Source organism: Triturus cristatus, chromosome 5_2, assembly GCF_964204655.1.
Source record: "Triturus cristatus chromosome 5_2, aTriCri1.1, whole genome shotgun sequence".
NCBI classification, from domain to species: domain Eukaryota; kingdom Metazoa; phylum Chordata; class Amphibia; order Caudata; family Salamandridae; genus Triturus; species Triturus cristatus.
The window spans coordinates 172533104-172555789 of NC_140588.1; the positions used below are offsets into that span (position 1 = coordinate 172533104).

At 45.2% G+C, this 22686-nt stretch overlaps 1 protein-coding gene across 1 annotated transcript in view; it reads left to right on the forward strand.

Annotated features, from left to right (window-relative positions):
* LOC146822752 (uncharacterized) overlaps positions 1-22686 on the forward strand; it is a 381837-nt gene that overhangs the window by 164360 nt on the left and 194791 nt on the right. The window contains exon 3 of the mRNA XM_085606938.1: positions 15344-15457. Coding sequence (XP_085463064.1) covers positions 15344-15457 — 114 coding nt within the window. The remainder of the gene's footprint in view (positions 1-15343; positions 15458-22686) is intronic.

A 22686-nucleotide genomic window follows, 5' to 3' on the forward strand; every position in this document is an offset into this window, starting at 1 on the left:
GGACGTCCTCGCGCCGCGCCTTCCAGAAGTATTTGCTGAGGCGTATGAATCAGGAACTCTGCCTCCCTCCCTTAAAGAGGCCCTGCTAGTTATGCTTCTGTAACCTGATAAGGAAGCGAATGTATGTGACTCCTACAGGCCCCTCTCTATCATAAATATCGATGCCAAAATATTGGCTAAAATGATTGCAACCAGGCTCCAGCCATTAGTTCCCAAAATCTTACTTCCGGACCAGTCGGGGTATGTGCCCTCAAGATCCACAATGCATAACCTCCGCAAAGATTTTTCCACTTTACATTATTTTGAGCATGATTTCCAGGCAGTGGCTGTGCTCCTGCGCATTTTTGGTATTACCCACAGAGGTTTCAGCCACACACTGCGATTGAGGCAGACTCCGTACTGCCGATGTCGCTGATGGCGGCGGCGTTAATGGGAGGTGGAGGGAGCCCCCGCACTGAAATTAGTCCAGTTCGCTGTATGGCCTGGGCGTAGAAAACTCTTGCTAGTAGAGCACAGTTGGATTATCTGTATGCATCAAAACTGCCGCTCGCAGCGCACCCTGGTATTTCTGCCGCTCGTGAACCGGCAGCCTTGAAGACATTGAGTGCGGTGGGGATCACTCATATTGGAGACTTATATAAACAGGGCTGTTTCCGGACTCTGCTGGACCTGCAGGCGGGTCATGAAGCCAGTCTGATGTTGGGGTTTACCTATGTGCGGGTGCGGCAGGCCATCTGGGACATTTACCCTGCATTCCCAGAAGAACCGCGAACACTACTGGCCTTGCGAGCTGAGCTGGGGGGTGAGGATTGAAGCGGTCTGATCACCAAATTGTACAATGCATCTCTTCGAGAGCAAGAAATAAGTGCATTCCCCTCATACAATAAGTGGAATAATATCTTGGGTGCTACGCTGACACTGGATGCCTGGAAGTTTTGCTGCGCCTTACCTGGGCACCTGACGGCAAATTGTAACCTCCGCATCATCCATTTTAAATACTTGCACCAGCTTTACTACACTCTGATTCAATTATGTAGGTTTAGCTTGCGTGAAAGTGTGTGCTGTGTGCGTTGTGGCCAGGCTGACGCGGACTTTATACACTTAGCTTGGTCTTGCGCTGGTATTTCCAAATTTTGCTTACGTGTCACACAAGTATTAACTGATATTACTACGGAAACAGTTGGGTGCGTACCTCAGGTATGTCTGTTGGGATGGGTGCAGAAGCTCAAGCCCTGTAATAGGTGGCTAGTAGCTATATCTACCCTGTTTTCTATGAGGGCGGTAGAACAATGCTGAGGTGCAAAGACTGGGCCAACGGTCAGGAGGTGGATCCGAGATCTACTCTATTATAGGGACCAATTGGAATTATACGCGGAGGAGTTGCCTGAAGCGTCCCGACCTAAAGACCTCTGGGCTCCCCTCTCTGGGTATCTTCTTACAAATCCTGATTTGGCATAATCTCCTGTGCAGATGCCCGCTGTCTATGGGCAGGGAGGAGTGGGACTGTTTTGTACTACTAATAGGTGCCACACTGTATTACTGTCAGAAGTCACGGATGTACGGACTGGTGCCGGGTTGGGGGGAGGATGAGGAGGGAGGGTTTGTTTGCAATGGGTTTTTTCTCACTTGAACTGTAAAAAGGCTTGTATATGATATATTGGCATAGAAACTCTGTATAGCCCTTATTCTGGGGGCGATACATGTTAGTTGCTCTTACAAGCTGCTCAATAAAGATATAAAAATACATATATCTATATGTTAAAAATATTTTCTTAAAATAATTGTGCAAAATACAGGGTAGAACAACTCCGGAGAGAATAAAGTGCTTCATGCAGATAATTTCCTACGCCTGGTCCACAGTGCATCTTGAGAGGCCAAAAACCATTATTCTTCGAGTGTCAGTGCACAAGATTCTCATCACCCCAGATAGTGACCCAGACCTGCAAGTCTACACAGCGGGAATAACCATTTTTTCCTCAGAGATGAATAATGTGGTCAGAAGAAAAGTAGATGAACAATGGATTCCGGGCAGACTTTACACGCAGGGCACAGATCGTCAGAAAAAGCACTACGGTACCACTTAGAACAGAACAGTCTGGCAGGCAAAGTCTTATAACGGAACTGTAAGAAAAGTTTGCGTGGAACAATTTCATCAATACTTGACTCAAAAAATGGGACAGATTTAAAATTCAAAAAGTCATTAGTCAGACTAGTCACATGTTCTACCAGGTCCTTTGCAAGTATCATTTCCCAGTACATTTCTTTCAACTTTACCCTTGGAATTTGCACCATACGTTCCGGGTTGGACCAGAATGCCTCCATCCCCAACCTCCCCAATAGTTCCCGTAAGGAAATTAACCACCTGATCGATGTAGCCTTAGAGAATTTCAAGAGATCTGACAGAGCCTCTCGATAGTTTCAAGTTCTTCCACTGTCCATAGTTTGAACCAGAACATTAACAGTTTATAGTTCAACTTATGTTTCAGCTGTTTGTGGGCAAGGTCCATATACAGGGGTATCAGAGGGGAGCTAGAGGGGAGATCTACCAGTGATCTTAGGAACCGGTTTTGAATAATTGTAAGGGGGGATGGGTTACCCATACCCCACAGCTCTGCACCGTAAAGTGCCCCCCCTAGGACCTTGGTGTTGTAGCGGGCATGAAACCGCACTGGTTGGGGTGGACCAGTTTGGCCAGGTACGGTCGTATGGGGCTGGCTAGGACAGAGGCGAATATTTTAAGCTCTGAATTATTGAGGGAGATGGGGCGGTAGTCAGAGCAATGATCGAGGGAGGCTGAGACTTAGGGATCACCCCTATGGTGGCCAAGTTCGTCTCGGGCACGAATGAGCCGCAGTCAGTCGCTTCTCGATACATCTCTAGTAGATGGAGAACCACTGTGTCCGAATAGGACGCATAGAACTTCTGTGGTAGTCTGTCTGGCCCCGGTGTCTTACCTGCGGCCATGCGTGATATGGCGTCATTGACCTCCTCCGGGGTGAGAGGAAGGTCCAGTACCTCCGCCTCAGATTCACTGAGTCGCGGAAGGGGGAACTGTTTGTGCTGGAGGAGTTCCGGGAGCGAGAGACTGGGAGTCTGCACAGAGTAAAGAGTAGCCTAATATGTGGCGAAGTATTGGGCCACCGCCACTGGGGCACGTTGGATCGCTCCATCCGAGATGATCACCTCAGGGATGATACGGTTGGCCATAGGGTAAGTGGCCAGGCAATGGAAGAGCTTTCCATTTTTATCTCCCCACCCGTACACTCGTGCTATGGAGGACCTCCACAGCAGGTTGGCGCCTCCAGGGAGGTCTGCCTAATCTTGTCCCTCAGAAATGCTAGCCTCCTATCCTGGGCTTCGGTGCTCTCTTCCGAAGGTTGAGTCTCTAGCAGGTCAGCCTGGGCCTCCAGGAGCGTGAGTTGGGAGTCCTGCTTTGCATACTTAAGTTTGAGTTGGCCTTTGGCAAAGCCTCGAATGGTGGCCTTAACGGCCTCCCATAGGGTGCCAGATGAGGAAACCGATCCCTGATTAGTGGTGAAGTAATGGTGAAGCTCATCTCCCACTTGATCTCAGAATTCCTTGTCTTGGAGGAACCAGGCGTTTAACCACCAGATCGGGCGCGAAAATTCAGGGAGGTTGCCCACCTGCATCGCCACTGGGGAGTGATCCGATAGGCCCCTGGGAAGGATGGTGATAGCCTGAATTGCTCGACAGTCCAAGGCCGGTAGGAAGACATAATCTAGTCGTGCATGTGCGTAATGGGAAGCCGATGTGTGGGTGTAGAGTCGAGTTGTCGGGTGCCAGAGTCTCCAAGCATCCCCGAGACCTAGAGTGGCAGCCTAAGTCGACAGGAGGCCAGATTGGGCAATCCTGGAGGTGGAAGGGGCCGTGGCTGTATCAAGGCCAGGGTCCATGACTGCACTAAAATCCCCCAATGATGGTCATGCCCAGGGGCAGGGCAGCAACCAGCGTGGCGAGTCACTGAATTGTGGAGGTCAGCAGGGAGGGGGGTAGTATACAGCGAGCAGGTGTAGAGGCTGGTCCACAAGGTACCCTTCCAGGATGACAAAGCAGCCCTGAGGGTCATGGGTTGCCTTGCGCACCATGAATGGAAGGGTATGGCGCACCAGGATAACCACCCCTCTCGATCCCCAGTTAAAGCCGGAGTGCCAGACTCCGCCATAACCATATCGTGCCAGGAAGGGGCAATGATTGCCTTACAAATGGGTCTCCTGGAGCAGGAGTATGTCTTTAGTGTGACGTTGGGCATATCGCAGGACCGCTGTGCGCTTGACCTCATCCAGGAGGCCATTAACATTCCAGAACATTATGTGAAGCGACGCCATCCTGGTATAGTTGTCAGACATTGGGAAAGTGGGCGAGGGGCCAGACACCCAGCATGGGTGGTCGTTGTGGTCGAAGTGATGCATTTGCACGAGGTAGTGGTTGCAATTCCATAATTATGGGCTTTGCGCGCTCGTTTCGCAGCTGGAAAAGAAAGCTGGTGCAATAAACAAATGAAACAATAAAAACCAACCGGGACAACAGCCCCCACCAACCAAACCCCCTCCCCCCTCCCTATACTTCAGGAACGGAAGCTTCTGCGCCCTAACAATGGAGAACGAAGAGAGAACCAAACTAGAACACTTGGGAATGGGGAATCGTGGAAGACGCCTCCTCATAGTAGAATGTGTGTGGCTGTGTCCATCGGGATATAGAGTTAGTAGTAAGTTGAAGTGCAGCATCCGGGTGTGGAGCTGGTTGCAGCCGGTTTATAAAGGTGGGCTCAAGCGGGACCTGTATGAAGTGTCGGGCTGCGAGAGAGGTCCGTGTCCAGTAGGTCCAACAGTGATGGGCAAGGTGAGGTACCCCCAGGGTCCAAGGAACCAGACTGTCGCATGACAAGGGGATCTCCGGAGAGCGCCCAGGGCGTCGGCTGACGAGAGGGGCTCAATGGTGAGTCTGAATGGGCTCGCCTCTGGCCCCGCCACCTACAGGAGCGGTTGTGCTGCAGCCAAGGAGCAGGAATGTCTCGGAGGTACCTCCAGCACTGTTTGCGGGTGATGGATTCGGGGCTTTGAGCCTCTGTCACCCATGTCCATGCCTCCCCAGGGGTGTCAAAGAAGAGGTTTCTGTTTTGAAACACTACTCGTAGGCAGGCCGGGAAGAGGAGCCTGTATTGTATGTTGGGAGTGCGCATCTTCTGCTTGGCTTCCCCAAACGAGTGGTGCTGGCCCTGGCCTCCCGAGTATAGTTGGGGAAGATCATGATTGTCTGACCTTCATACTTGAGATGTTGCTGCTTACGGGCTTCGGCCAATACAAAGTCTCGATCCTTTAAGTTAAGGATCCGCAGTATGATCAGTCTGTGAGGCGCTCCCTGCGGCAGTTTGGGCACAGGTAAGCGGTGCGTCCGCTCGATCGCAAACCATGGGGAGAGGGAGCCCTCGGGCATCCATGAGAGCAACCAGCGTTCCACAAAGTCTGCCAACCGACCCTGCACCGCACCCTCCGGAAATCCCATCAGGCGAAGGTTGTTGTGACGGGATCTGTTTTCGGCATTTTCAGCCCATCGATGAAGCTCCTGGGTTTGAGACTGGAGGCGAGCGACCCGATCTTTAAGTTGCTGAACGTCATCCTCCATGGTGGATATACGGGATTCGTTTTCTTTAATCCGGGCCGCGGCATTGCGAAGATCTTGCCGGATAAGAGTCACATCAACCTGGTCTTCAGCAATCTTGCCCTCCACCGAAGATTGCAAGGCATGGATAGCCTGGAGGATAGTGGACAGGTCTGCAGCGGAGGGGGCGTCCTTGTCCACAGTCCCTCCAGTCGCCCCAGAGTCCGTGGTAGTGAACCGGTCTATTTTAGTCTGGGTGGCGGGAGTTTTTGATGCTTTGTCTCTACTCATGGCCGCCGCCCAGCAGAGTAGGAGGTCTAAACGTTCCTCTGGTGATCAGGCAGGAAGAAGGAGGAACAAAGGAGGAGGATGGGGAGGGCCCAGGCTGCTCTGCCGCCCTACCGACGGCCAATGCTCTCTCTCAGCAGGCCCACTCGTATCCACGGGTGAGAGTTCAGGCGAGTGTGGTTTCACAGGTGGGCCGGGATCAACGCCGGGACCGGGGCACAAGGGCCGGCTCAAGTGAGGGAACAGGGTGCAACCCTAGGATGTGCAGGGAGCGGGCCAGCCGGGGGTTAGGGGGGAGCGCGAGAAAAACAAAAAGACTCCTCACACCCCGCCACCCGATGCGGTGGCCGAAACCGAAGGGCTCTGCCCACCCCTGGTCGCCGGGCCCACAGCAGCCCACAAGAAGGAAAGTGGTCTCTCAGCTTGTCACCACTCGAGTCAGCAGCCGAAGTGCCCTCCGCACACCGCCGGTCTAAGACCACTGCTGTCAGCCAGAGGGGCGCGGGGAACCCCATATACCCAGGGGCCCCAAGATGCACCGGGGTGGTGGTGGGGGTTTGCAGGAAGACGGACCCCCACTGCCGAACCTACAGCCAAATCCCCCACCACCCAGGGTCAAGGCCAAGCACGGCAACAGGCCAGAGCCAGCGGACACCCCAGTCCTCACCTCCTCAGCAGTCCTCCTCAAGGCCTCGTAGCCTCTCCCGGCGTACAGTCTCCTCCCAGGATGGGGGCCTACGTCCGTGTGGGGCCTCCATAACTCTGGTCCAGGCTCCCATGCGATGCCGCAGGGGGGAGGAAATTGGACCATATGCCCCCTCCGCCGCTTTCTGACTAACAGCTGAGGACACCGCTGACGTTGCGGCACCCGGTCAGTGCATGAGCACAGTCCCCCCCAGCCACCAACCGCAGACTCAGAGTCCAGGCCCGGCACCCAACCAGGAATTTGTACGGGCTCCACCAGGTTGGGGCCCAGAGGAACGCTGGGGGAAGAAGCACCTATCCTCCCTGCCGCCCGATTGACGGCCGATCGCATGTCCCAGCATACCTGCACCGCAGGGTCAGCCTCAGGATGTGCGTCAGGCATGGCCTCCCTAGGCCACCCTCCACACTCCAGGCCATCCAGGCAAAAACTGTCGCCAAGGAGGGGGTCAGCACCGCAGATTCCAGCCGGGGTGCCGACAACAGCTCCCCAGGATCCTCACGTCTCTGCGCCACACTATGAGCAACCCCAGCACTCAGGGGTTTGGAATGGACCGGGGAGATCGCCGCGATGGGGCCGCCATCCTGGGGTCACCTCGAGGCAGGGCTTCCTCAGCAAGGGCTGTCTGTGCCACCCGGATGCCTCCCACACCGCCTCTAGGAAGGGCTCCGGGGTCCAGGACAGTCGGGTATCAGGGTAAGACTTCTCCGATGGTGGTGGATTAAGGAGCGGGTGACGGAGGGGTCCGGAGCACTTCTAGAGTGCGACCACTATCTTGACGCTCCTGGGCACGCCCCTTCCTATGTATTTTACTAATGAGGGCACACTGGTGAGTTAGTTGTAAGTTTACTTTCTCAATTGGGCACCCAGTGGATCTATGAGGTCAGACGGATACCTAACTAGTTAAAAACTTAAACGTGCTCCAGTTTAGTCCTCCCAGCCCATACAGATCTTTTTGTCAGTTTATTCATTCCTCCGTTAAAAATCATGTACTTAGTTTTGGCCTCATTTAAATCAGACCCCTATCATCACAAAACCTTATAAAATCATTCAAGAGTTGTTGAAGACCCAGCGGTGATTTAAAGGGTAAAAGTGTGGCATCTGCAAACAATAATGCAGGCACTCTTCTTACGCAAATTTTAGGGGCATCACAGCCGTCCTATCTAAAAAATCAAAAGAGTAAAATGAGTGGGGGCTAACACACATCCCTGTCTCACTCCACGTTGGACAGGGAAGGTTCCTGTTACTTGGTTGTTTGCGCCCCACCTAACCTGTGCTGCGTTAGATGAATGTAGTCTGATTAAAATGTCTAAAAGATTTGCCGGCAGACCCATCTCTTTCAATACTCTCCAGAGTCTGGCCCGGGGGGACAAGCTCAAATGCTGTACGCAAATCAACAAAGGCCAAATATAATTTCCCCCCCTTAACAACTACTTCCTTCCAGTAAGTGCAAAGAAGGCGGAAGGCCTGGTCCAGAGTACTGACCTTTGTACGAAAACCCGCCTGGAAGTTTACAAAAGAATTTCTGAAGGGAATCAATGAGACTTATCGGCCTATAGTTCATCGGCTTGGCTCTGTCCCCCTTTTTGTAAATGGGCACTATCTCTGCAATCTCCCACGATATGATGGTATAGGGGCAGCAGACATGATCAGGTGTTTTACTAAATTTATTTGGGAACTCCAGAGCAATTTATCCTCTCTATACAGATCATTGGGAATTCTGTCTGGTCTGGGGGTTCGCGTAGGCACACAAGATGAAATCGCCATTTGGGTTTCCTCCATTGAGAAAACCAGAATTTCTCCTTCCCCACCAAGAGTCTCAACCCACATCTCACTAGTCTCATTACTTGCGTGATTGCCATTGTCTTCAGGCTGGACAGTGTTTTCCAGGGCTGGCCTATTTCCCTTAAACCAATATGCTGCTTTTCTCCAAAAAGTCTTGGGATCTTTATCTGTTAATGTAGTATGTAGGGAAAACCAAAGAGAACCCTCCCTATCCTTTCTAGCTCTGTCAATAGCCTGTCTATACTTGGCTCTACAAATGAGAATCTCAGGATGCGCCCTTCGTTTTACTGCACTAATAAGCGACCCCTTAGCTTTTCTGCAGTCCTGGTTGTACCAGGCGCTCTTAGTATCCTGCATCGGGTCTGTGCAGTGTCCTCCCCCCCTTTCCCGCACTTTAGGGGACCGACTAAGCATATCCCTCATCTCACTAAAGAAAACCTCATGGCAAGGTCCCAGGCTCTCGACAGCATCCTTGGCGGGGAGTTTCCCTAACTCCTTAATCAACTGCCACACTTTACTCTTAACTGCTTCAAGGGCTACCAGATGCTCTTACACCCAACCCCACTTGATTGATCCTTGGTTGTTTGTAACAGAGAGCACAACCAAATCAGGGCACCCCCTGATATCGATCTGTGGGGTGCCCAGTTTAATAAGAGTAACGGCAAGGGCGTTGTGGTCACTCTCAAATCTTTTCACCACTGCCATATCATCCACTAAGGGCCAGAGATTGGGAGGAATTAAGCAATGGTCAATTCTACTTGTGTGACCAGGTCTGTTAAAAGTACAGTCCCCGTTAGGATCAGACCTAGTTCTCCCATATTTTGCTTAAATTATGTTGCAGAGTAAGGGCGAGCACCTGGCCTCCCCTCTTCGTCCATCTTACTTTTGGTAGGTCTAAAGGTGGAATTGACCACTCACGATTCCAATCCTCAGTCAAGTCTGGAGGGGTAAGGGCAAGGGGTTCAAAAGTGCAATTAAAATCGCCTGCCACTAATACAGGGGCACTATCCGAATACTCGTCCAGAGCGTGATCTAGTATGTGAATAGTATTTGTTTCCTCTAGGGCACGGACCAATCTAATATAGACATTAAAAATTCTAACCTTCCAGCCACTATACAAAGTCAGTTCAAAGCCTAGAACGTCCTGTGAGTTAACATGAAGGAGCTTGACTTTAGACCCTAGTGCATTTTTCACCCATGCTGCTAGGCCTCCAGAGGGTCTACCCTGCTCTTTCCTAGTGGCATCAATAGCATAGGCAGAGAAGCCACTTCTAAAAGGGGTAGACATACTCCATGTTTCCTGAAATAGGATTACATCATAGGTGTCCACAAAACTACACCAATCTGGATCAGATAGCAATTTTGAAATCCCTGCCATGTTCCACACTAGAACCCTTAAAACAGGAAAAACAGGGGCCCCACCTTCTATAGTGCCACATTTAGGAACTGTACCACTAGTTACATTAGCAGTGGAAGGCTCACCACAAGTCTCGATATTATGTGCTAGACCTCTAAATGTTGGAACTTCTGGTGGGGGCGGACTCAATGGTGGCCCTGGATACCCTAGGTTTCTGTCAATAGACATTCTGTCACCGGGATGCAGTCACCTTTGGCCGTTCCCTACTCCACAAGGGCAGGTACATGGTCTGTTCCCCGTAGATCTATGGGGCACTAGCTCCAGCCTTAGTGGGTGTCTATACCTAATAGAAATAGAAGTGTTTACCAGGGGGATAGTGCGAGAATCAATCGCCAGTAGCCCAGCGACCATGCCCTTACCAAAAAATGTAACTTCAATCGTATCCCTAGCAGCCCCGGGTGAGCTAAATCTTCCTACAGATTTAATATCATCTCTAATAATAGAGTAACAGTTGCGGGTGGATCTCAGCCAGTGAATGACCTTGTTTTTTAATGAGTCCAGGTCTTCGGACCCAGCCCAAGAGAGTTTGGAAACTTCAGTGAGGTAAACCACATCTTGAACACCCTGGTCACTCGGCCTCATATAGACTCTTTCCCTTACTGACCCCATCCCCTGAATTTCCCTGCAACCCAACCTGGGGGTATACCCTTCACCTAGGATCACCTCACCTCTATCTGGGGCCCCAAGTCCGAACCTGACGTAACCAACTCCCTGCTGTGTGTTTCTTGCTGCTAGTGCAGCTGTGTTATTTTGGTGGTGATTCCTAGTTCAATCTGAGGGTTGATATAAAATACTTGCAGGGGCCACTTTATTAGATGGCTCAGCATGCCCACATGGATGAGGCCCATAACCCCAATCTTCTACTATAAGTTGTGATGCTGATGAGGGTGCTGAAAAAGACCCACGGTACACCCCCTTCCCACAAGCTGCCATCTCGGTTAGGGTGGCAACCTTCCTTCTAAGGGTGACAACCTCCTCTCTCAGTGACTCAATCAGCGACTTCAATGCATGCACCTCAGAAGCAGGGACTTTACAAAGCTCTTCGGGATTATTTAGTCCGACTCCTGCACCCCCTATCTCCTCATGAACAAGGACATCAAATCTGTTGTGGCACTCGACTTGAGTAACATGTGCCACACTAGGGTACCCACTCGACTTGGTGCATTGTACAGATATGGCCGAATCAAATTCCGGATTGGAAGGTCTTTTTACCAGGCCCTTGCTCCTCCCTATAGAGCATTGATTAAACATTTGTGAATTTAACTTGGCTGACTTTTTCCCTTGTGATGTTTTAGGTGAGATGAGTGTCTGAGCTACAGAATTTTCACCTATATTTACAGCTGATCTGACTGAGTTACCTGCCTGAGTAGGAGAGCTTGATGGACTGACATCAGCTATTTCCTGGCACTCAGTCAATATTGACTCAATTCGGTCCATGGTCTCGTGGCAGACTGCACCAAGGGACTTCTTTTTCCTTTTAGGATTATCCATGCTTGAGCCCTATTGTGGCCTTATCTTTTACCCATCTTTCTCAGATCCCCTTGGTTAGATATATACAACCACTGTACTCTAAGGAGAAATGCTCAACAGCTCTCACCAAACCCCCAAACCCTCAAGCCCACAGGGACAAAGGAAGGAGGAAAAATAGCCACCTAACAATATATATATATATATTTTTAAATTATTTTATTTATGAATTTTCAAACATAAACAACAATACAGCTGTTCAGTATGAATACAATCCGTGCCACATACATAACTATGATTATAAAAAGCAGGACATAGACGGCTTACAACACAAGAGCAGAGAGTCAGCACAATCCATCAATATCAACTTTGTGCACATTTTGAAGAGCGGCAGGCGGTAGTATGATTTAACATGTAGGCCGTAAATGGACCCCACACATCACGTGGTCTAGATGCACATGGGAGCTCCTCTGCATAACAGGTGAGTTGATCACGGCAATAGGCAACATCATGCAACCACTGTGCTAGCTTGGGGGCCGGTCGTCCATCCCAGTTTAACGCAACTCTACGTTTGGCCAACTGTATAGACATTGCCACCAATTTCGAAGTACTAGACAGGAGTTTCATTACGTTATCCAACAGGCACAACTTCATATCACATTCGATTGCTTCACCCACCATTTCAGTCAGGGCCGTCACCACATCCACCCAAAAAGCAGCCACCTTAGGACACGCCCATGCTAAATGTAGAAAATCAGCGTCATCAACACCACACCTTCTACAGCAATGAGATTCTCTCAAACCATATTTATATAACTGCGCTGGTGTATAAAACATCTGATGAACGTATTTATAATTGATAAGTTTGAGATTACCATTAATCGCAAAACGACCAGTCATTCCACAACATTCTTCCCACTCATCATCCGTAAGTGACTGCGGCAGAATAGCATTCCATTTATCCCTAGAGCTCGTTGCAACAGCACCTTCATCTAGTTGCGAGGCAGAGTACAAACGCGAGATCAATTTATTTTTAGACTGCGCAGTGTAAATGAGCTGCAGAGCACCCAATGTTGAGGGCTCTTCAGGGAAGCATGGGTATAGGGCACGCATGGCAGATCGCAGCCTAGTGTAAACAAACGTCAACATAGCAACATTCAACTCATCCTTTAAGAAGTCCTGCAAGCTGATAAATGTTCCATCGGGAAATACATCGCCTACATTCCGCATTTCAGCCTTGTGCAGTACCCTAAGAGAGCCAGTCTCACCTGTCACAGAGAGTGCTGTATGATGCAGTAGAGGCATAGCTGGTGCATATAGCGGAAGTTGTTGAGCACGCTTCCCCAAAGTGTGCCATGCACGGGTTGTACATTGTACTGTGTCTATCTCATCCCGCTCAAACACCGTATGTGTATTCACAATCATTGCTTTTAAAGGTATCGGGTGCACAGCCCCAGCCTTGACCGCAACATGCGGCGTGAATGGCGGTGCATTTTGCCAGTAATAGGCATACTGCGCCTGTGCACATAGATAGTATAGGTGCATGTCAGGCACTGCAAAACCACCCATCCCATAAGGTTTCGTTAAGGTCTCCCAGCTAACCCGTTAGAGTGATCAGCAATGATCGTAGTGTAGCAAAGAAGTGCTGCGTCAGAATAATAGGTACATTTACAAACAGATACAAACATTTCGGCAGCACCACCATTTTTATCAATGCGACCCGGTCAGCAAACGTCAGAGGCAACCTTATCCACCGGGCCACCTGGTCTTCAAGTTTTGATATCGCTGTACCATAATTGGATCTTATAACTTCTTGCGGATCCCTGTGAATCCAAACCCCCAGGTACTTAACAGGGACAGTAGTCCACTCTAGGGGGTACACCTAACAATATTTGAGATTAACTTTACAGCTTCAAATTCCAATAAAAGAAAATAAAAGAAATAAGGGAGGTAAATACCAATGGAAGACGATTCATCCCGATATACCAAGAGGGACCAGCTTACTGCAGAGCCCCGCCCGCCTCTTACTGCTGCTGACTTTGCGCAGATGGGCACGCCCTTGGCCCGGGTGCGGCCCGGGCATGCCTCGCGCGTCCCACACTGGTTTTATGCGCCTCCGGGCGCTTGCGGCCTCGCGTTGGCACCTCCTGGCGCTATGGGTTATGGGGGCTGGAGTCCCTGGCAGCAGGCGGTGATGAGAAAGGTATGCAGGCTATATACATGTTTCATGTAATAATAAAGCCCTAATGGGCATACATTACTTTGTACAAATTAATTCCAGCCTAATGGGCATACATTGATATGTGCAAAATAATTCCACATCCTCCTCATAAAAATGCATTCAATGATACCATAAATCTTATAACAACGTGTGCTCTTGAACACTCCTGCCTGCTGGGCTTCTGTCAATGCTCTGAGTTATGACATGAATAAACAATAGTGACCTCTAAACACAAATAAACGATTCTTTTAGAAACATTTTATGTTCTTTGTTGGTATCTCTCTGCCCCTAAAGCCATTGAGCTGTTTATTTATGGCACGATTTAAGTAATTGCAAAATTTGCAAATACTTAAATTACGATTGCATTTAAGGAATCGCAAATTGCGATTCCCTCAATGCAATGCAATGCTTTTAAGAAACACAAATTACCATCAACTTAAAGTTGATGGTAATTTGTGAAAAAGTTGAAAAATGCATTTTTCAAAGTTCTATGTGGCATGTTTGTGTGCAACATGTTTTTTATTTGCACTTTCAGGGGTGTATCAGGGTGTCCTTTTGGCACCCTTGCACCCTTGAAAGTGCATGTGCAATTTAAATTGCGGATGCAATTCCCATTAATTCCAATGAGCCTCTAGGCCCAAAGGAATGAATGGGAAGCCATTCCTTAATTGTAATTCGCAATTTGTTTGTCGCGAATAAGGAATGTGTAGGAATCACAAAAACTTTGCGATTCCTACATGCATAAGGAATTGTGATTTCTAAATTGCTATTTCTTAAAAATCACAATTTAGGAATCGCAATTCCTATGTTTGATGCATGTGGCCCAATGTTCTGTTAGATGTCACAATTGTTTATTCATGTCGTTACTCAGAGCATATCAAGAGCAAAAGAGGGTCCCTGAAATATAAATGCGGAGAAGAACCCAAGGAAGGAAACTCACAAGAATAACAGATGCTAACTTCTCCAAATTATTCAAAACAAAGGCACATAATTGCAATATTTAAGCACCATAGATTAGACCAATTCTATTAATCGAATTGTCTGATCTATAGTTCTTAAAAGAAGTTAGCGTCTGTTCATCTTGTGAGTAAATCAGAGCATAGACAGAAGCCCACCAGGGCAGGAGTGTTTACAATTAGGTGTTGGCTTGATATCGAGTTTATGTAATAGATATCATATACCTTATTTTTATCTATGGCACTTGTAATAAAGCAGACGGGGTATCTGTCACGTTTGTGATGGAGTACTCCATCCACCAAACTATGAATCAGGCCCCGAACCACTGTTAGCTACACTGTCCTCATGAATGTTTTTGTTATATGTACGGTAGGAAGTGCGTAAAGCAATATAATGGGATATCGCTTTATCAAATATGTTTTTGATCAAGCTACAAGTATTGGCCCAGTTGATGGACTAATTTGTCTTCAAATTGTTTAAGGTGCAAACCACCACACATTAAGCACACCAAATATAACGACCAGAACACTGACCCTGAAGTAATATCCTTGGTAACGGATGCAGTTAGGTTGAAACATAAGCAATATTCAAACACACCACTCTTTAAGCATTAATGTTTACCTTTATAGACTTACTTACGCCAAAGAATGAAACTTTGTAAAAGTATATTGTTACCTGCCTTCTGGTTATTTTTGTCTACTAACCCACTATGCTTTTAGGGTTTTTCATTGAATATTTTGAATCAATATGTTAGAGATTTTCATCCAAAATGTGTTATTAATTATCTGATTTACCAAAATAATTGAAGAGTATATTTGTGCATAGGAGAAGATTGATATGTCTGCACTTTTCAAGGGAATAACTTATAATGTATTCTATTTTCCAGGACTGGCGTTGATTACACATATTGTACACCCAGCATTCATCCAGCAATCTTTTTTGAGCTTTGGATTTTGGCAAATCTATTAAACATTGGCTGGCTTTTTCTGTGGGACAGAGAGTAAGTTTTATTCTCACATTGATTGTAATGCAGTGCTAACGTAGCAGTGTGGGTATAGCAAGCAATAAAATGAGTCAGGGACAGCTCTGTGATTATGTACCTCAGTGTATTCACTGTGAGAAAGTTTTTTTGTATTATCAATTTTACTGTTATCTATTGACTTGAATGATATTAATTGCAGCTTTTCTCCAAATTAAACTGGCTTGGCGTCCAACTGCATGTTAGCAGCCACCTCATCAATCCAGCCCCATAGGACTCCACCCAATAACCTCACCACAATACAAGCTTTACTGATTGCTGCCACCAGGACTTCTTATCACCAGATCACCTTGGTAAATTACAAGATGATTGCCTGCCCGGGCAGGTTCAGGCCTGGAAAGACGTAGGACTAGAATTCCTGGCCCCACGTCAGTCTTCCGTGTCAAAGTCCCACTCACCTAAAATCCAGGTACAGCGGTAACAGAGATAGTCCTACCTTTCCCCTTCTGGCTATCCCTCAATACCCAAAATGTCAACAGGTGCGGGCGACCAACCCTTAAGGAAAAGGGGGAAAGAAAATAGGGAGAAAGGAATAACCACGGTAAAATGATGGCTGTCGGTGTGGCACATGACATAATCCCTCATGTTTCTGGATGTACGTCCAATGTTGCTACGCCCTTTCAAGAGTAAACAAAAGAAAAAGCAATAAGCAACATTTAGATATATCAGAATGTGCAGAGATGCAACCCTGAATCCCTTGCCTCCAATCACCCATGGTTCACTCACCCATGTGATGCAACAAAGGTAGTTAAACAAGCCAGAGATACTATTACTTCATAGGAAATAATCCAGGAGTTCATATTAACTGCATAAGAACAGAATGCCAGAATAAACAGAGAATATTGGTAAAAACAAACTCCACAGATAACGATAATGTTCAATAAACACAAAGTCTCAATCCCATCCTGGCTCCTGGGAAGGTAGTAACAAAAATAAATGCCGCACAAGTATGCAGAAAACAACAGGTAAAGGCTCACAAAAATACGAAATATTGTATATGCCCTTTTTACTGCCAGAGGGAGACTCAGACTTAGTGCACTAACCAAAAAAAGAAAGGGAACAGTGAGGCATTCAAAAAGACATCAAGCTTAGCTGGCCTTGATCGTCCGAAGTCTCAAGACAGGTGTCGAAATCGAAAATCTGCATATAGAAATAATTAGCAACAATGCTAATTTACCTTAGATATCAAAGCAAAAATGCATTTTAGAAATGACACATAGACAAATTGTGCAAAATGCACCAGGCAGTCATTTTCACTAGTGGATCTTAACTAGACTTTTCCTTTAATAAATAAATGTTCTTTAGGAAATGTTGACCCATGCACAAATGTATTCAATAGCTTGACTTTAATGTGACTTGCTTGGATTTTGTCATAACTGCAGAATGTGCCGAGTAGTTAAAATGCATTCCTTTCTTAAGCTACATTTCTCTCAAAGAACTGAACTAAACTTTTCCATATGTTAATATAATCTTGAATAGAAAATTGTGTATCTACCAATAAACTTAGGCTTGTGAGAAATGTGAATGCTGTTACCTAACTAGAGCTCTGCAAGCAAATGTTTGTCTTCAGTGTAGTTCATTGTTCCACAGTGAAACATTGAATAAATAACAGAATACACACTGCAATAGTCTTCCAAGGGAACCAAGACTGAGCATTCCGTCATACAAATGTTATAATATGGATTGATACAATTTGATAATGGATTGTTAACTCCATGTGTTTGATGTGGGAAATGAACAATGAAGTTGCTTACTGTCGGAAGATGACTTCTCATTGGATGGGAATGATCAGACCTGCAACTTTGTTAATAGCATGTTCTCATGTCTTTTATATTAGTGCATGTTTCTAGTTAGTTAGAGCCACTTGATCCTCTTGCCCCATTCCTGTCCACTTGTGCTTAGCTGTGAGCTTCTACTGACTGTGACTGCTGTTGCCTGACACTTTGTAGATGACAATTGTAGGTGTCTCTATCCATTTTGACCCTGACAGGTACAGTGACTGCCGTATCTGTTGCCCTAATTTCCTGATCGAGATTTATTTCTGTACAGCTTGCTACTGCGACTTTGTGCTAATGCTTTTGAGAGAGATGAGACTCAGTTGAGTTTCAAGAATTACTCTTTATAGGGAGTTTGACTACTTAATTCTAAATTAGTTTCAATGCTTATTTGAGCTTGTTCTTTTCCAGGAACTCTTTATGGGATCTCGTAGGTTAGGTTCCTTTTATAAATAATAGAGACTAATTCCCTTCATGGAACACACTGTATTTTTCATCATTGATGATTCTAACCGTATTTTACTTGATGATTTCTGTGACCAGATTATCTGATTTACTAATTGAATAGAAAGATGAATAAAAAGAACTTACTAATCTATTAATGAGAAATAACGTTTTAAAACTTACCCAAAATTATCATCATTGACTGAACTTAAAACTGAAAATTATGTTGATGATTGTTTTGATATGATTTGGTTTCCATTCATAGACGGTAGCAAAGATCTGTCACCTTGATGAAGAAAATATAGCATGGAGTTGGAGTCCAGTTTTGTAAGTAAAAAAAGGTTACAGCTGTACCGGAGAGAATATTGTGACTCTTTCCAAGTTATCAGTTTTCTGGAAGCAGAGGATGGTTCCGATCCATCGGCTTCATACTTCTCTATTACTACTGGAGATCATGCATTATTAGTCCCAGCATTTCTCACTGGTTCCTCTCACGGCCATTTTATAACAGTCTTACAATCAGCCCACAAATCAGTTGGCACCACAATATCAAAGAACGTATCAAAATCTTCCCACAACAGCTTTGAAATCTTTACAAACCATTCTACCTGTGAGTACCACTGTACTAGTTTGTCTCTCAACTTTGAAAAATTGTTCATAAATTCTGCGAGATCACCTCTGCTCCAAGGCACATGTACATACATCCCTCCTGCTATTTCCCTTAGGGATAAGCTGTAGTTTCCCCCTCATTGTCCTCGTCATTCTTACCTGTCGCTTCAGCTTCCCTCTTTTTCTTTTCATGCTTCTTTGCCCACTTAATTAGCAATTTTTCAGTTTCATCCCGTCTATGAATGCATTTCACTTACTCCATAATATGCAACTGCGTTCCTGTCGCATGCATATTTTCAATTGCTACATCATCCATCTAGTTGCACCTTGTAACTTCTCTGTAAATGTAAGTTTTTAGAACGATCAATTTCATATTTCTGGGCCAATTCTGTCAGCGTATCATGTATGACAGCTGCTTGTCGGGTAATTTCTTTAAGCAGTTAAATTAATTCCATTTTCTGGTATTGTTCTAAGTGTTCCAAATCTAAGCACCCTCTTATTAACTCCTCTAATTCAACTTTAAATTTGGGATTGTTCAAAGGTCTTTCCTTTCAGAGTCTAAATGCTCTTGAGACGCTACATGTTCTGTCTTTGAAATCCCTGCTTCTTCCTCCAACCAAGTTGAAAAACCTTCCTCCTCAGTAGGATATATGTCTCCGGGAGTCACAGGAGCTGTAAAAACCAGTGTCCCTCCAACTATAAGTGCTTGCACTGCCTGTGGTGGTCTCCAAGTAACAATCCATGAATTCTGTGAAATCAGGACAAATCCTGTTACAGGTGTACCTCCTACTGCGCCTTGAACATCTTAGATGGGCATTTGGAACTGGCTTAGGTAAAGTCTGTACATTTACTAGTGGTACTGGCACTGCAGTACGCACTACAGGTTTTCTAGTCACAGTAGAGACTGCTACTTGTGGTCAAGCCACAACTGATGGCACAATTTGAAGTAGCTGCATAGGTCTCAGTCTGTACTGTACTCATTTCTATAGGTGCAGAAGCCACTGTACTACTTGTACTGGCACTTGATTTTACCTGTTCAATTGGTGTTGCATAACTTGGAGGTCTAGTACCCAACATTTCTTCTAAAATGTCATATCCAGAATCACTTTCTGTCTCTTCTTTTATCTCTTTCTTTTCTTTGCCGTCCTCTATTGTTTTCTTCATATTTCCTTTTCCTGAAACTTCTTTTGTAATGACTGGATACAATCTATTTCCCTCAATGATAGCTTTTCCCCCTCTACGCTGTCCTTCATCCCATTGGCCATCTGCATAATTACACACTGCTCTCTTTGTCCTTCCCTGATATTTCTCCTTCTCTCTATCTCAGACAGCCTTACCCTATAAATTTAAAGCCTCATCTTGTGACGGTCGAGGAGGTAGCTTCATCTCGTATAATGTCCCTTTCAAATTGTCAAGAATTCTCATTTCAAAAATTCCATATCTAGGAAAACTCAATTGACCTTCCTTTTATGTGATCTTGCACCTTTGACAAAGCCAAAACATGTGTGTAACCCATGTTCTAATGTAATAGTATACTCAGGCGTACTCACAGGAGGTGACTCTTCTTTCTGTACTGGAATAGTAACATCCCCCTTTACCAAACTCTTAATTTCTTTAAAACATTTCATGATCACTAGAAATTTGAACACAAAACAACCTCAATTCAATGTTTTGATTTTGTTCCGGATACATCAGATTATTTAAACACTCCTGTGTCAGCTAATATTTTCCAAAATCCAGTTAACAAATCTCAATGTGATATTCACTTAACCTCTGACCATCACAACCAGTCCCAGCGCGAAAGCACACCAAAAGACCAATCACATCGCGAAATCTATTACATATGCTGTTTACTCCTTGCTGCAGTTTACTCTCCTTTACAATTTCTCCATACTTCCATAAACTTCAACAAACTTACAATTAACACAATAAATATCTCAATTATTGTTTGCTCTACTACGGAAATAACAGTAGTTCAATCATTCAAAAAAATACACAAACGCAAATCACTCTAATCAATGCCGGATCCCCTTTTTGCGCAATTAGGTTCTGCTAACATCAACCAATGTTAAACAATCACAACAGTACTTTTAGTATTTCTATTCTTTGTAGAAGTGATGGTACCTCACAGCATACTTCAAAAACCTGCAAACAAGAAATTTCAAGTGTCATCTACACTAGTCTCAATCTATCCCGGGATCTTTGACTACAACGAGTCTGAAACTCTTCACCCTCTTCACATTAAAAAAGTAACAACAAACCAAATCCAACATACTAATGACTAAAAACACACCAAAGCACAACTACAATAAACAATGCATCACTCTATTAATACTCACACCTCCAAACAGCAACCGTCTTCGAATACAGCATTGTCAGATCTTCAGGTTCTGGGCATTGGATTTCAGGAATCAGGTATGTTAATTTAACTTGGGAAATTGTTTATGGTTTCATACACTGAGTGAACCATCCTCTGCTACCAGACAGCTGATAGCACGGAAGGACTCCAAATTTTCACTCCAGTCCAAGTTCAAACTTCTTTACTTACAAGAATGGACTCCAAATCCACGCTATATCTTTGCCACTGTATATGAATGAAAACCAAATCAAATCAAAATAATCATCAACATAATTTACAGTTTTAAGTTCAGGCAATGATAAGAGTTTTAGGTAAGTTTTAAAACTTCATTTCTCATTAAGAGATTACTAAATTCTTTTTATTTATCTTTTTTGCACAATTTTCTATTCAGTATTGTAATTGTATTTATATAGCACTTACTACCCCTAACTAGGCGTCAAAATACTTTTCGGCGAGTAGCACGCTACTCCAGAACCCAAAAAGATTAGTGGTGGGTTAGTATAGGGAAATATGAGCATAGTATTAGTATAGGGAGGTACGACTTAATTTGAGGGGAGGACATGCAAGTCTGTTAGTTGGATTGAATTGAGTAATGGAGGGATAGAGTTGGGAAGAAAACCAGAAGTGTTAATTGAGATATCATAGTAGTAAGTTGAGGTCTAGGATGAATAAAGGAGGGATGGAGGAGGGGAGAGCCTGTAGAATGGGATTAGGGTGAAAGAGAATCAGAGAGGAAAAATTAGGTTTGGGATGAGTCAAAGAAGAGCTAACATAAGGGAGAATTTAGTAGGGTTGTTTGGGAGATCATAATAAACTAATATTTGGGTGAGCCAGGAGATGTAGAGGAGGGAGGAGCCTAGTAGGGTTATTTTGGAGATCATAGTAGTAGAAAGGGTTTGGGATGAGAGAGAGTAAAGATTGAGGATAAATTGATAGAGGTGTAGGGTGATGGTTGGACAGAGTAAAGCTTTCGAGAGAATCGTTTTTTTCCCTTGTACAATAGGGCTAAAATAAATATATAGATACATGATTACATAGTAAGGGAATATATGTGTAAGGAATATAATGTTTTGAGATTTGTCTGTTTTGTTTTTGTGGAGTAGTGAATAGATATTGTTGTGGTTTTCTGTGAAAGACTTGTGTGTGCAGTTCTGGTGGTGAGTGCTATTTGAATAGTACAGGTGTGGTGATGTGTGTGTAAAAGGGGATGGACAAGAGTTATGAGTGTTTGTGAGATTTGATCACTGGAAAAGCTATTGCAAGCCGTGGAGTGGCGTGTAAGGGTTGTATGGTTGTGTGTAATTGGTAAAAAGAGGAAGCGGGTGTTGGTGGATGGTGTGATGGAAGGCTGAGTATAGTTTTTGTCAGGATAAAAGAGGATCTGTTTGGAGCAAGTAGAGAATAGAGCTGGTGCAATGACAATCCAAAGCCATGGAACCATCCATACCTGGAGGCGTTAGAGACACCATAAAAAGATAATCAGAAAGATCAACCAATGAAAGTGTCCCAGAGTATACAACGTCTGCTGAAGTTATACTCACCTCTGATCTTTTCTTTAAAACAAAGATTCCCAACGTGGATTCCACCTGGCTTTCTGAAGAATGTGCCAGATGAATCAATATGATAAATGTTATTAAAGAGGATTACCCACTAAGACAAATGTGTAACGATACCTTTTTCCATCAGGCCAACCCTTCAATACCAGGCTGACCTCATCTGTGTAATTCAGCCTATCTTTACTTTCTGACCTTAATAAAAAAATAAATAGAATGACATTTAAATGTTTTTACTACATTTATATTATTTCCCCATGGACTTGCTTTGGTTCTCATAGACTTTTATAGAAGGTGCTTATCCAATTAGGGTCAACTGGACATACCTATACCAAATTTTATTTGGTTTTCTCCATTGTATTGTAGTAATATTTCATAGGTATATTTTCACCATTTCACTGCTTTGTCTTGCTACCAACATGTCATGATCTTGTTTGTATTGATTGTTTT